Source organism: Nelumbo lutea, chromosome 2 (genome assembly GCF_056320005.1).
Source record: "Nelumbo lutea isolate HS-2025 chromosome 2, American lotus-T2T, whole genome shotgun sequence".
Classification (NCBI taxonomy): domain Eukaryota; kingdom Viridiplantae; phylum Streptophyta; class Magnoliopsida; order Proteales; family Nelumbonaceae; genus Nelumbo; species Nelumbo lutea.
Window position 1 is genome coordinate 76,500,422 of NC_142685.1, and position 14,493 is coordinate 76,514,914.

General features: G+C 35.8%; 1 protein-coding gene across 1 annotated transcript; it reads right to left on the bottom strand.

The window, feature by feature from the left end:
* Nucleotides 1-919: 919 nt before the first annotated feature.
* Nucleotides 920-14,019, bottom strand: LOC148871573 (DNA repair REX1-B protein). Its single transcript, XM_088970393.1, has 4 exons — nucleotides 13,637-14,019; nucleotides 6,615-6,708; nucleotides 6,427-6,531; nucleotides 920-1,349 (listed from the first exon to the last, which is right to left on the bottom strand). Exons 1-4 carry the CDS (start codon nucleotides 13,798-13,800, stop codon nucleotides 1,080-1,082), a joined length of 633 nt encoding a protein of 210 aa, XP_088826519.1. The 5' UTR covers nucleotides 13,801-14,019; the 3' UTR covers nucleotides 920-1,079.
* Between the last annotated feature and the right edge of the window lie 474 nt (nucleotides 14,020-14,493).

Below are 14,493 nucleotides of genomic sequence, written 5' to 3' on the forward strand. Positions count from 1 at the left end.
ATCATCACCTACTCAGATGAATTATCGGACTGTCCCAAAATACCTAGTTTTTTACCCTCTAAGGATTTCACTGATTGATATATCAAAAACAATCTAATCCAACATCTAGTGTAGAATTATAATCAAGTCTAGGGATTAGGTGTAACATTCTAGTTTTATCCATCAATCTCCAAGGTCCAGGGCAATACTGAAATTCCAATCCAATTCAGGGTTTCAAAAAAACTCACATTGCATGTACCTCAAGTCTCACCCTAACAGCTGAAACAAGCTACCCCAACCAACTTGACGGGACATCAGTATTAGTCTTGATAGGATAAATCTCCCCAGATCTATCCAACAGTTGTAAAGATTCTAAGCTAATACGATCTCATATATATCCAGTTTAAGGGTATTACACAGAAACACACCATGATAGCATGAATCGAATATATACTTTATTCATTTACATTAAATGTCATAAGATACACCATTATGATTGGAGCTAACTTAAGAGATAGTTTTATCATTTTGGAAATTTTATTAGCTGGCAAGAAAAAAGTCGTTAATATGTGAATACCCTTCATTTCTAACCTAAGGGGTAGTTTGATCATTTTGGAAAGTTTATTTGTTGGTAAAATAAATAGTCATTAATAAGTGAATAGACACATCAATCTTAACCCAAAGGGTAATTTGGTCATTTTAGAAAGTTTGGTAAAGCTAAAGAAAAAAATAAATAACAAGCCAAAGCAAGGGTTAAAGTTATTTTTTTGAACAAATAGCTTATTGGAGAAAAAGGCCCCAAACACTCGATATGAAATAAGTGCTTATTTGAATAAGCACTTGTTTTTAAGCACTTATTCAGTAAACCTTTATTTTTAATATAAGCACTCCCAAATATGACATGTATGTTTAATCCTATCACCAAGCCAACAACTTATTCTAGTGGAAAATAGATGAAATTTATAGAATAAAAATTACATGATAAACATATTAAATATAAACTAATATCCATGTAGTTTATGTATATAACTAGAGTATAGAATTCAAAGTTTCCATTCCTCTGTAAATGAATAATGTATGCTAAAATGAATTTTTTGGTGCTAATACGCTTCAAGGGCGTCAATCTCATACCTAACTTCTTCTAAATACTCATTTATACTTGTCACTGCATCTTGCACCCCTCTGATTGCTTCCTTGAGAGCATTGTCATAATCAGCATCTGCCTCCGCCTCCTCTGTTCCAGTAGCTTCTGTTATCTCATGCACATGTACACACTCGTGTTCTACTGGATTCCTAAATCTACAGTGTTCATGACTGACAATACGTTCTGATGGACGACCAATTTTCTTCAAAACCTGAATTTTTGCAGTCTTGGAGAAAGAATATTCGTGCAAAAGACAACCGGCATGAATGGCATATAAAATTTTCATGCAACATGATCACAAGTAAGAATTAGCAAAGATAACAAAAACAAACCAGTTGAAAATACAATAATAATAATAATAATAAACTCAATATGCATTGTCCCAATTACATCCTGTTTGGCCATTTCACTCTGTTCACTATCATTTTCTTATTCAATGTTGATTATGGGCTCTCAAACCATTTTATACTACTTCAAACCATACCTATTTTGGCCTGGCCTTAGCTCTACTAGACCCTACACATGACCAAACCATCTTAATGTCTGTTCATTGCCTCTTAACACTGAATGCTGAAAAGAATTCACGCGTTTGTATTTCAGCCTTAATTTCTAATCCATCCTTTCTTTTCTGATAATTCCACTTTTTGTTTTTCAAAAATTACCCTCAAAAAAGCTTTCTTCTTTTATGTATGTTACAATTTGAAATTCTATGTATGCTATTTAATTGTTTATTATCTAGTGATAATTATTTTATTATTCATTAAATTACTTAATAATTCATCATTTTCCTTAATTAAAAATTAAGTAATTAATTATAAAAACATAATTGTTAATTATTAGTTAATAATTTATGTAATTAATTAATAATTTAATTAATTATAAATGTAATGAATAATATAATTATTTTAAAAATCATTAATTAATTAAGCATGATTATTATGAATTAGATAATGAATAAAAATTATGAATAGTTAGTTACAATAATTAATTAATTAATAATGTAATTATTTATTTTAAATATTTATTAATTAATTAATTAATAATTACTCAATTCGTCAAAAATATTTAATTATTTATAATATTTTATCAATTCCGTTATTTATAAATTATTTTGTTATAATATAATAAATATTAATTAATAGTATTATTACTAATATAAGTAATAATTAATAATTTATTAATTATTATATTATAATATAATATAATAATAATTATTAACTATTATTACTTTTATTAATTATTTAATATTTGTTGTTGTTGTTGTTGTTGTTATTATTATTATTATTATTATTATTAGAACTCAACATTCATATTTTAGAACATTCTCTACATTCAGACTTCAGAATGTTCACCAACTCCAATACACCTCTAAAAGTAATTATTATAGTTTTAGAGGCATTCAGAGTTGTGCAATCCCTATCAACATTTACATATTTGCTATATCTGTTTTTCAGATTAAATTGCTTCATACTGTCCACAAAAAATAAAAATAAAATAATTGCTAGTCTATATTTAAAAACAAAGGCTATATATAAAGTTCAAATAGTTACCATGGGATCTTGTGAGCCAGAGTGATTAGAAAACCAATTTGCTATCACGCTAAGGGGAACAACTATTGAAGCTAATTGACAGAAGAGTTTTGGGAGAAGAATAAAGATATTCACACCATATTTAATGATTTGAAGAAAGCATATGAAATACTCTAGAAAGATAATATGGTAGTCAAAATAAATGAAGAAATAAATAACTAAATAAACAAACAAACAAATACAGTTCCAATAGCTCAATCATAAAAGCATGCCAAATATATTGTCCCAACGATCAAGGGAATATTTCAAACATGCAACCAGATAAGTATATGGTCATAAAAAATAATAGTTTTACCACTACGGTTATATTACTGTATTCACTAGAAAAGAAAACCAAACAATTTTTCAATTCAGATTAAAATTAGTGCCATGTGTATGCATCTACCTGTTTTCTGCAGGTAACAACTCCTATGCTAGTTGTACAAGTTGCATATAATTTTCCCAGACACAGATATCAACAACTACCCCACGCATGGGGAAACATGTTAAGCCAACATCTAACTAGATAATGAGTGATATCAGTGAGCTCCACTGAATCACAACTATCCAACCTACAAGTTGCAGTTTTGCACAAAGAATTCATTGAATTGCCATAATTTCATTTTTAAACGTGAACAAATGCTATATGGGTAGAAAACCTTGAAAGAAACTTCAGATTTTACGGTTGTGATGGGTCTTCATAGAGGCTCAACACTTAAATCTTAATTATTTGAACTCATAGATGAATTGACTAAACATATTCAGGAGGTCCCATGGTGCCTGTTGTTTGCTGATGACATTGTATTAGTTGTGAATCTAACAAACAATTAAAAGAACAATCAAGTTTATAGAGAATATCATAGAAACAAAAAGGTTTTAAAATAAATAGGACCAAAACAGAAATTATGCTATGTAAACTTAATGTAATAGGAGTGCAAAGAAGGATAAACTTAGGATCAGAGATCAAGAGATAAATCAATGTTACCTTTTCTGTTACCTTGGTTTGGTAAATCATAGTAAGGGAGATAAGAGAGATTGAAGAGGATATCATAGAGTAGGATTGGTGAAATGAAAGGGTACATTGATAACCAATGTGATAAGCAAATACCACTTGGGTTAAAAGTAAAGTTCAATACAACCATTGTTAAGGCCAACAATTCTTTATGGAGCAGAGTATTGAGCAGTCAAGAAACATGTCCTAAAAATGAGTGTGGCAGAAATGCGTAAGATGAGACAGATAAGTAGAAAAACTGGAGAGGATAGGATCAGAAATGAAGTTCCTAAAAGGAACCTAGAAGTAGATCCAATATGTGATAAAATGAGATAAGCTGTTGCTAGTTGAAGAGGCTACAACCAATAAGGACATGGGTTGAAGTAGTAAGAACCTATTAAAGCACTCATAATTTAACAATGAATATGGAACTAAACAGAAGGGAATGGCGAAATAGGATTCATGTAGCCAAACCCCATATAGCTGTGACAAACATCAAATGACAGATGAATAAACTCTATTGATGAACCAGTAAGCAAAGTAGTTTAGTTATGGTCTACATAGTTAAGTCACCTAATTCAGATTAGGATTTCTGCTAACTGCAGTACGGTGTTAAAGGAATCAGAGAACTCTATAAATATATAGATCATATTACAAGGTAGGGGAAAAAAGAATGTAGTGTTGAAGATCTTCAGAACAACTTTGAGACTTAACTTTATATGAAGAGTTTCTTCAGTAGGCAAAAAAGGTTCTAGTCCAGATCTCCTCCTGCACTTCCATTCAGTCTGTGACAGGTACCATTACATGTACTTGGATATTTGCATACGTGTAAATGGGATTAATAAAGTATTTTCATTCATTAAAAAAAAAATGGGAGACCTGTCAGACTGAATGGTGCAGGAAAGATCAGGAGATCCAAATTATAAGAGTAAATACTTATGGGATCTAGTCTTTTCATTATATTTTGCAGCTATTGATTGGAATTGAAATATGTGTAACAATTTGATATAAATTAATATGTAAATAACATTACTTTTGATTAAGTTCTGTTTGCTCTATTTTGGAACATTTAGAAGGAACAGATTTTTGAACAAAAGATTTGTGCTGAGATGCTAGTTGTATTGAAAATCCTTTTTCTGGCGGCATTTCAGAATTTAAATTTCAATGACTAATAGCTAGACCTGTTCATGGGTCGGGCCGGGCTCGGGCCGGATTTTCACTCTGTATTAAGAGAGTTTTCTAAGGACCGAGCCCGAGCCCGGGCCTGGGCCCGAGCCCAAAATTTAGCCCATACTGTTACTATTGCTGAAGCGGCTGAATAGAGAGAGAGAGAGAGAGAGAGAGAGAAATTATAAAGAAAAGAATAAAAAATGTATATATTAAATATATATATATATATATTTCAATAAATATTATATTATTTATATATTTTATATAATATATAAAGTACATATTATATATTTTATAAAATATATAATGCTGAGTTGGGCCGGGCTCGGGCCGGGCTTTTTTGACAAATCCCGAGCCCGGCCCGAAACATAGTCGGGCTTACTGTGTTAGGCCCGAGGTCAGGCCCACGGGCCTAATTACATGACCAAGCCCGACCAGGGTGCGGGCTGGGCCGGGCCTTGCCATCCGGCCCACGAACAGGTCTACTAATAGCCATGTCCCTGTGCCCAGGTTTCTAGAGGTAAACATCAACCCCTCTTGATGCTTGGACAAGCACTAAGACTGGGAGAAAGCATTTGATTGAGAATGGAACTCCTTCCAGAGGTGCTACACTGTATCAACAAAGAGTGGTATCTTAAAGGACTGCAACAATAAGAACAAAGAATTACCACTGCAGATCATAAACATCATAAGAAGCAGATCATTGGCTCACAAAGTCTATAGAAGCAACAATACACCTAGCCAATTCAACCATGTCATGTAGTATACCTAGCAAAGATCATGATGTTGCTGAACTTCAGGGTTTCGACAATCATCTAAAACATGTTCAATTATTATTATTATTATTTGATTTTTATAAAACACAATTATCACAAGCAATCCCATTACACCATTAAACTATAATGATTTTGTAAGGCCTCTGTTAATGGATGATTTGATGAATTGAAACAACCTTAGGATTTTCTCCAGAAAAAAAAAAGGAAATGCCACAATTAAAGAGCAGAATTGTTTAACACAGAGTGAAGCAACCAAATAAACAATAATACACGGAAACTATATAAATAATTACACATAATAGTTGGAAGGACATGAAAGGTCAAGGTAATCCAAATGAAGTAGGAACATATTTCTGAAACTCAAGTATAACATCGCATTTGATCCAAAGATGTTCTTTTCTTTTCTCTTTTTTCTGGGGGATTGGGAGGTGTTGCATATTTTAATTCTCCACAGAACATTAAAGGGCAGATGGATAAAAAAATGATTATGTTATCTTAAACCCAATATAGGAAATACTGCAAGAGTTGGGATCTGATGCACTATTTTCCTGCACTTGCTGCACTAAGCAATCAGTGTGCAAGAGAGGTCCGGAACCCTAATTTCTTAGTGCAGTACGCACAGGAGCAAAAAGTGAAGCAGATCCAAACAAATCTCTTACATGCAGATATCCCAGTTAAATGCATGTGCAGCATGCATGGCTTTACCTCTATCATAATAATTACCTTTTATAAAATTCAGATCCTAGACATTTCTCCATTTAAAATAGTAAAAGGATGAAGTGAAAGAAGAACAAATACCAGATGCAACTTCTGCTTCTCCTGTTCTTGAACAAGTCTCAAAAGGTGAGCCAGATCATTTCTGCAGTATTCAGGGTTCAAAAGCAGAGATTCCATTTCAAGGACCTGCATGTATGTTGAAAAAATTTTGCTAAATAGGATGTGGTAGAAGAGATGATCCAATTATTTCATCAGATTCAACAGCCTACATGTTTAGAGCAATCATTGAACTCTACTGTGATCTCATTACAAAGTTGTTTGTATGCTGAATCCCTTCCACCGACCATATATTCAGCAAATCCCCTGCCATAACTCCCAAGTGTTAGCAATCCTTCACATTGTTGTAACATTTAGTATATTAGGCCACATAACCTATTATCAACAGACTCTATTGAAATAGGGCATTGAATCATCTAGATAACAATTTCTCAACTCAACATATTACCAAGAATTCTGTCACATCATTGTGCTCTACATAAGCCATATTTTCTAACAAATTATAATTCTAGCTGAATCCAGGTCATTGTTTACAAACTTGATTGAGTACCTGAGAAACCCCAACCGTATAACATATTCTCACCAATGTCTGAAAAACAACCTAGAAACAGAACCACTTTTCCCTCCAGGACAATGGGTCAGCGGTTTAATCACCATGTGTCCAGCATTTTGCCATGTCATCATCGTCCACCTTGCTCGCCTTGCTTCCATGGACAATGCAACCCAAACTTCAAACCATAGATCTTTGGACCAGAGCTCAAACTTATGGGGAATGAGAGCCAGCTTTTCTCCCACCATCTTTATCACCACCGCCCTGAGGTCTGTTGTCTGATATCTATTATCCCACCAGACAGCTGCAGTCATCTCAAAGTTCCTTCAGTCCACAAATGAAACAGTAATCCCACAACTCATATTTCAATCATCCTCTCTGCTTCAAAGTTTCTTGAATTTCTAAGTGGACACCACTTTACCACAGTGACCGCTCATACTTTGTATCCACCATAATTGTTGCAATTTCTGGGTCTTCCAAAACTTCTAAGACAGACTTCTTTCTTTCAAAGGGTGAAAGAAACTAAAGTACATTTCAACTTGAAGTGATCAATAAGCCATCACTTTCTACAAGTCATCGGTGTCATTTTTTCCGAGATTATCAATTTTTTATTCCATTCCTCTCTAGATGTTGTGGCCATTACTCTTGGGTTTACCACCTTCACTGTTAACTTTACCTTTAAGTTAGCTCCTTGGTCTTTTATATCTGCTTCTATCGTCGCTCTTGATTTCACCTCCTTTTCTTTGCATTCCTCTGCTTGGTTTTCTTCTTTAACTTTCCCTGCCTTCATCATTTTAACCTTATGGATCTTCTTCTCTTCCATTGCCTTAAGAAAATCCTGTACCAGCTCTGATACAAAACCCCAGACCATCACTTTCCTCCTCTCTGGAAAGCAAACCATTTGTTTCTTCCCATCACCATAAAACCCAATCAAATCCACAAACTGACCTTTGTGAATCCTTCTCTCTACAAAGTACTTCCTGACTGCTACAGTCCAGCTCCTCCACTTGATTGTACCTCTGGTATGTATTGCTCTGTCAAGAATGCGTTGATCTTCTTCTCTTCCTTCTACTGAAAACCGCCTTAGGACTTAAATATTATCTCTATTCTGCCTCCAGACAACTCTGTCACTCACCTTGAGGTAAGGTAGTTGCTAGAGTCAGCTGTCAAAGGGGAGTTTGGTCCATTTGTTTTACTTTAATTGATTAGTGTTATGTCTTTTATGTCTCAATTTAAGTGCTAAGTCCCATAATTAGGGGCATAATTACCACTGTACTTCATACTAGATACATATAAATACAACCTCGTCAACAAGAGAGAATAGATTTGAATCCTCTAAATCAAACCAAGGGCTCTCTCTCTCTCTCTCTCTCTCCTGTTTCTTCTATTCTTCTCTTTCATTCTTGGACTGAAACCAGTGCAGATCAAATCAATAACATGGTATCAAAAGGATACCAGAAAGGAATGATCGTTTCTTTGTTTAGGAGGTTTTCAAGCCTCCAGTTGGTGCTGATGTGAGTGTGTCAGGTGGTCGGCAGAAACCCTCTAATTGATTAATGAAGAGGGCCATGTAGTGGACAAATTAGTGCACAGTTGGTTTCTATGTAATATAGTCAGCTTGGTTGTTTGGGTGTTGCAGTGGAGAATAAATGTAAATTGATTGTTGACCTACAGGTATGTGTTTGAGATATTTCTTTGTGGTATTGTGGTGCTGAAGGTGGGTGACAGCCTTGACCATTATTGCTAAAACATGTGACAATAGATTTGTCAGCAATAATTAGTCATTAGTGTAGTGTGGTGTTATACTAGTGAGAAAGTTTTTTTTTTCCAAACCCATGGCAACCATAGGAGAAAGTACTGAACACAAATCCAGTGTTCTGATTCCCCCTAATTACTTGAAGATGCAGATGATCTCTATCAAACTAAATGGTGAAAATTATGTTCCTTGGGCTAAGTCGGTGGAAGTCTTAGGGCTAAGAAGAACGCAAAACATGTGAAAGATGACAAACCCTCAGTTTTTTCTCAAGGGTACAATGAGCGGGAACAAGAAGATATACAGATTATGACATTTGTGGAATAGCATGGACCCAAAATTAGTGTGAATTTTATGTTTTTAGATACAACCAAGGAAATTTGGGATATTGCTAAGAAACTTCATTCTGACAACAAGAATAATATTAGCTTTACCAAGAGCGCTTTAATCTACAGCAAGGAAATCAAAGCCTTAAGTAGTATTATGCCAACATGAGAAATCTTCAGAATGAGTTGAATGTCTATCATCCCCTTGCATCTAATGTCAAAATTCAGCAACAGAAGTAACAACTTGACGTGACCAGATTTTTAATGGGATTGAAACCTGAATATGAGCTTGTGAGAGCACAACTATTAGGTGGCTCTATTCTTCCCTCTCTTAAGGAAGTGTTTGCCTGTCTCTATAGGATTTCTATTGGACCTTCAAAGAACTCTACTATCTCTGATATCTCTACCTTTGTAGTGGCAAGAGGGAGGGATCGTGGAAATAGAGGAGGAGGCCAAGGAGTTTAGACAGGTCATGGTGGTGGTTCTATGTTTAACCAAGGTGGTAGGCATGATGAAGGTAGAGATTCAGGGGAGAGGTTGTGGTAGAGGACGTAGTAATGGCCCAAGGAAGTGTACCTATTATGGAATGGAGGGGCACACTTTTAATTTTTTTTATAATCTACATGGGCTACCCTCTACATGGGCCAATCATGTGGTGACAAGTGGTGGTGGTACAAGAGATAAAATTCAACAAGTCTATTGGACACCTTCTACACCTACAAATGCCTTTGGGAAAGAAATGTTGAGTGTTACACGTGATGAATATGAGTGGTTTCTTTAGGCTACCTTACAGCAAAATGCTACTACCCTTTCCCCACTTAGGTATGTAATTTTATGACCTATAATGGTTATAAGTATTTTGTAATTTTTGTTGATGATTATTCAAAGATGGTATTGGCCTTATCTTATGAAAGGAGTGAATTTGAAAGGGCTGCGCCTAGGACCTAGGCGAGGTGCATACCCTAAAATGCACATCGCCTGTGTGCCTAGGCACCCTTTTAAATCACTGCAGCAATATTTGGAACAGCATAGCATTATTCATCAAATTTCCTATACTTACAGCACTCAACAAAATGGGGTGGTTGAACAAAGGAATCACCATCTCCTTGAGGTTGCTCAATCACTTTTGCATCACATAAGTGCTCCCAAGCATTTTTGGATGATGCTATAATTACATCTTGTTTCCTTATTAATCAAATGCCCATGTCTATCCTTGAAGGTTGTTCTCCCTTCTCCATTTTATTTCCTACTTTATCTCACTTTCCTCTCACTCTCAGGGTTTTTGGTTGTGTGTGTTTTGTTTATAATCTAGGGCCCAGGATGGACAAATTGGATGCATGATCTACAAAGTGTGTCTTTGTTGGCTAATCTAGGACCCAAAAAGGGTTTAAGTGTAATGATCTCAATTCCAAACATTCATTTTTTGTCCGAATGACACTTTCTTTGAGTTTGCCCCTTTCTTTACTAGGTCTAGTGTCTCTCCCTCACCTTCTGCACTTCCACTTCTTATTCCAATTGATGACCCCATTCCTCTTGTTCCAACTGCAACCAAGCCCTCAACTCCAATGCAACTTCCTACTAAGCAACCACCAATCAAGCAAGTGTATACTCATCGACATGTACCGGCTCCTCCTCTATTTTCCTCTCTGTCAACAAATCCAGATGTTGTTTTCCCACCAATTTCCCCCCTTCTTCTAACCTTGGTCTTCCCATTACATTGTAGAAAGGCAAATCCATTTGCACTCTTCATCCTATTTCTAACTATGTTTCCATTTCTCATCTTTTTGCTTTCCATTGCTAGTTTGTTTCTCTTTTATCCTCTATATTTATTCCTAAGAATGTCTAGGAAGCTCTTACCTCTCCAGGGTGGCACCAAGCAATGGAAGAATAACTCTTTGCTCTTGCTTAAAATCACATGTGGGATCTTACCACTCTTCCTCCTAGCAAGCATGCTATAGATTGTAAATGGGTGTACGCTATCAAATACCTACCAGATGGCAAGATAGAGTAGTTGAAGGCTTGATTGGTTGCAAAAGGTTACTCACAATTATATGGAATAGATTATACAAAGACCTCTCCTATTGCTAAGATTGGCTCAATTCGTGTATTGATATCCCTTGCAATTATATATGACTGGCTCTTGTTTCAGCTTAACATTAAGAATGCTTTCTTACATGGTAATCTTCTTGAGGAGATTAATATGGAACAACCACCAGGGTTTGTTGCTTAGGGAGAGAATGGTAAGGTGTGCAAACTCAAGAAGGCAATTTATGGGCTAAAGCAATCTCCACGTGCATCGTTTGGTAGATTTAGTGAGGTGGCAAAAAATTTTGGCATGAGACAGTGTTAAGTTGATTGTTCAATATTCAACTATGATTCAGATACTAGTAAGATTTTGTTGGTGGTATATGTAGTGAGAGGATGGACATTGATAGACTAAAGACATTTCTACATCAAAAATCCAAACAAAGGATCTTGGTAAACTAAAGTATTTTTCAGAAGAGTAGCAAGGTCAAAGCATGGTATTAACTTCTACCAAAGGAAATATGTTCATGACTTTCTAGAGATAGGATTATTGGGTGCCAAACTAGCAGAAACACCCATGGAGACAAATGTCAAATTAAGTATTGATGCAGGTGATGAATTTGAGGATACTGGGAGGTATAGGATTGGGTACTCAATTGACAGCCCTATGAAATTGTATTGTGACAACAAAGCTGCATTCCACATCTCTTCTAATCCAATTTTGCATGGACCCTCTAGCATTTTTTGCATAAAGTAGCGGATGTCAAACTTGACCCACATTTACATCATAAGTTCTATATAAAACAATAGGAAAGTGGAAACATGGCTTATTAAATATATCCTGTAAATTACTTTACATATTTGTCCAAAATCATCCCTACATGACAAGGTGTTCCCTTGTAACCCAGTTTCATCCTAAGCCTTAAAAACTATGCCACTTATGGTAATTCTTATATGTTATTTAAGAAGTAAGATTTTAATGAGGATTTTTTGAAGTGTTAAGTGTATATGTATGTGCATCAAGAATTTTTTTTTTCAATCAGTATGTACATCAGGGAACTTCTATGAAGTTTATTTGGAAGATTAGTTTGCACTTGAAGTAGAGTTTCTAAAAAAATCTCCTTGTTTACAAAATCACTCACTGGTGACATTTTACTGAATAAAATATGAATTTTGTAGTTCATTTACTCTTCCAATATCTTTGGTTAAATATTCACTATTACCAGTGAGGAAATTTGAATAGTCATGTCATTTGAGAACAAATCATTTGCAGACACATTTATCAGATAGTTTTCTGGAGGACCAATGCAGATGCAGCATGCAATCTATTGGTCACCGCAGATGGAAGAATGGAAGGTATTTTGGTAATTCTGCAATGATCAAAAATCTAAACATCACCAACAGGTTGAACAGAAAATATAGATTGGAGCAACTACTGATCTCAAGTCGGGCATCAGTATAGTTGTTAGAGACCACTCTGGAGCCTTCCTTTGTGCACAAGCTATATCATTTAAGCCTCTATGGCCGCTAGTAACCAAAGCTACAGCCCTTCTGGAAAGCAATCACTTTTTCATCTCTTTGCGACTCTGTCATATCATCTTTGAAGGTGACGCAGGAGTTTACTGAATCACCTTGTTAGGTCCTCCATTACTTTCTCTCTTAGAAGCGGAAACCAGGTAGCTCACTGTATCGCTAGATTTGTCTTGAGATGTAACTCTACTTAACCTGGTCTACTATACCATATTTTCTGCTATCTGTTCTAAACTTAGATGTAACTAAGAGTTAATTGATGAATGGATTAGCCTACGGGCCTTTAAAAAACATCTGGAAGCTTTCCAAGTTGTCCAGTAGCCTAATTTGCACTCATTCCATCTTGATCATGAAAGTTCCCCTATTTAAAATCATAAGCCCAAAAAAAAATCAAAAGTTAGTTTTGTTGGCTCCATATTACACATTTGGACTGAACACATTAATTGAATACCCAACAGTAGGTTCCATCTATCTGGCAACATCCTTCATCTTGTATAATGGAGATATAAACAACGCATTGAGAAACTTCTCTCTTAATCTAATTTCAATATGCACTGGGCCACTTCCGCTGGTATAAACCATTAAAAATAGCTTCTCAAGAATCCCGGAGGATAAAATCGTTTTTCAGAACCTCCTTATTGTCAGTTCCAGTTATGCAATTGAAACTCGAGCTACTTGAAAAGGAATCCATACACTAAGACTCCATGGCAACCCGTTACAAGTAATAACAACCATTACAACTAAGGGAACCACAACCATTGTCAGCATGTTTACAAACGTAGTCTCTAAGAAATAGCAAAGGTAAAATTATATTCCAACCTAAACCCGTAGAGATTATAAACTAATACAAAAAAATAAAAAGGCAAGAACATGAAATGGAAAAATCCAACCAGGTCATGAATCACAGAGCTCGATCAGGAAATAGAAAGCCCAATTAGAAATAGTCAATTAGAACACCAAGTTACTAAATCCTGAATAGACAATAAAGTTGCCAGCTCTACCAAAGAAACAAGCCGAAAACACTTATAAATCTTTGTACTGTGTTTGTACCTTCGTAGCTTTGTATATGCTTCGGCTCTTCGTTGCTGGACCCCGAGAAATCTCCGAAGCAAATGAACGACTTTGGTGGATTTGGATTGGCTTTCTACGCCATCTACCTCCATGGTTTCTTCCATCGCAATCTTCTGGAAGACTTCCATCGTCTTGTTGTCCATTGGGATCCCTCCTTGGTTCCGATAAACAGTCTAGTGAGCCTGTTTGGGTGATTTACGAGGAGTCGGGATTTGGTGCGAAGACAAGACTGCGATGCCGGGGACCGAATCTGCTCCTCACAGGCGCCTCACATGCATAACCTACCACGCATCGGGAGTGGCAGATCCCGCTTCGTGATGCCGAGCCTGATCGGCTTCCCTTAGGGGCAAGCCCGTACCCACAACATCCCAACCGCCATTTGCAACCTTGTATTGGGAATATCACCCCATGAATAAATATGTTATGAGACCATATCTGCTCCTCACAGGCACATCCCACCATGCATTGGGAATACCTCTCGAACTTATACGTTATCATTATTCATGGGAGATCCCAATGCATGGTGAGATGTTCCTATGAGGTCAGTGAGGCGCCCTGTGTGAGGAGTAGATCCGTTCTCTTTCAAGGGTCAATTCGCTATCCTTATGGTTTAGTGAATTGACTAAGTGTACCTCTACTATTTGAAAATTGTTTAACCTACTTTTATTGTTTCCGACAATTGACTAAGGGCATTTTGTTTCCTCTTAATTCTTATCTCAAAATAGAAAATCTTTTACTTTAGGAGAAAAATGGTTGTTCGTTTCCTCTTTTCTCTTATTTCTAAAGCTTGATTTGATGTGGGAAAAGAAACGGGTGCCTGATCTAATGGCGGATAG

What these genes read in the sequence shown, in the direction of transcription:
- LOC148871573 (XM_088970393.1), bottom strand. Translation starts at nt 13,800, where the DNA reads ATGGACAACAAGACGATGGAAGTCTTCCAGAAGATTGCGATGGAAGAA. An exon ending in GCATATACAAAGCTACGAAG is followed by an intron (nt 6,709 to 13,636) that starts GTACAAACACAG and finishes GAGTTATGGCAG; the next exon opens with GGGATTTGCTGAATATATGG. An exon ending in TCAATGATTGCTCTAAACAT is followed by an intron (nt 6,532 to 6,614) that starts GTAGGCTGTTGA and finishes ACATACATGCAG; the next exon opens with GTCCTTGAAATGGAATCTCT.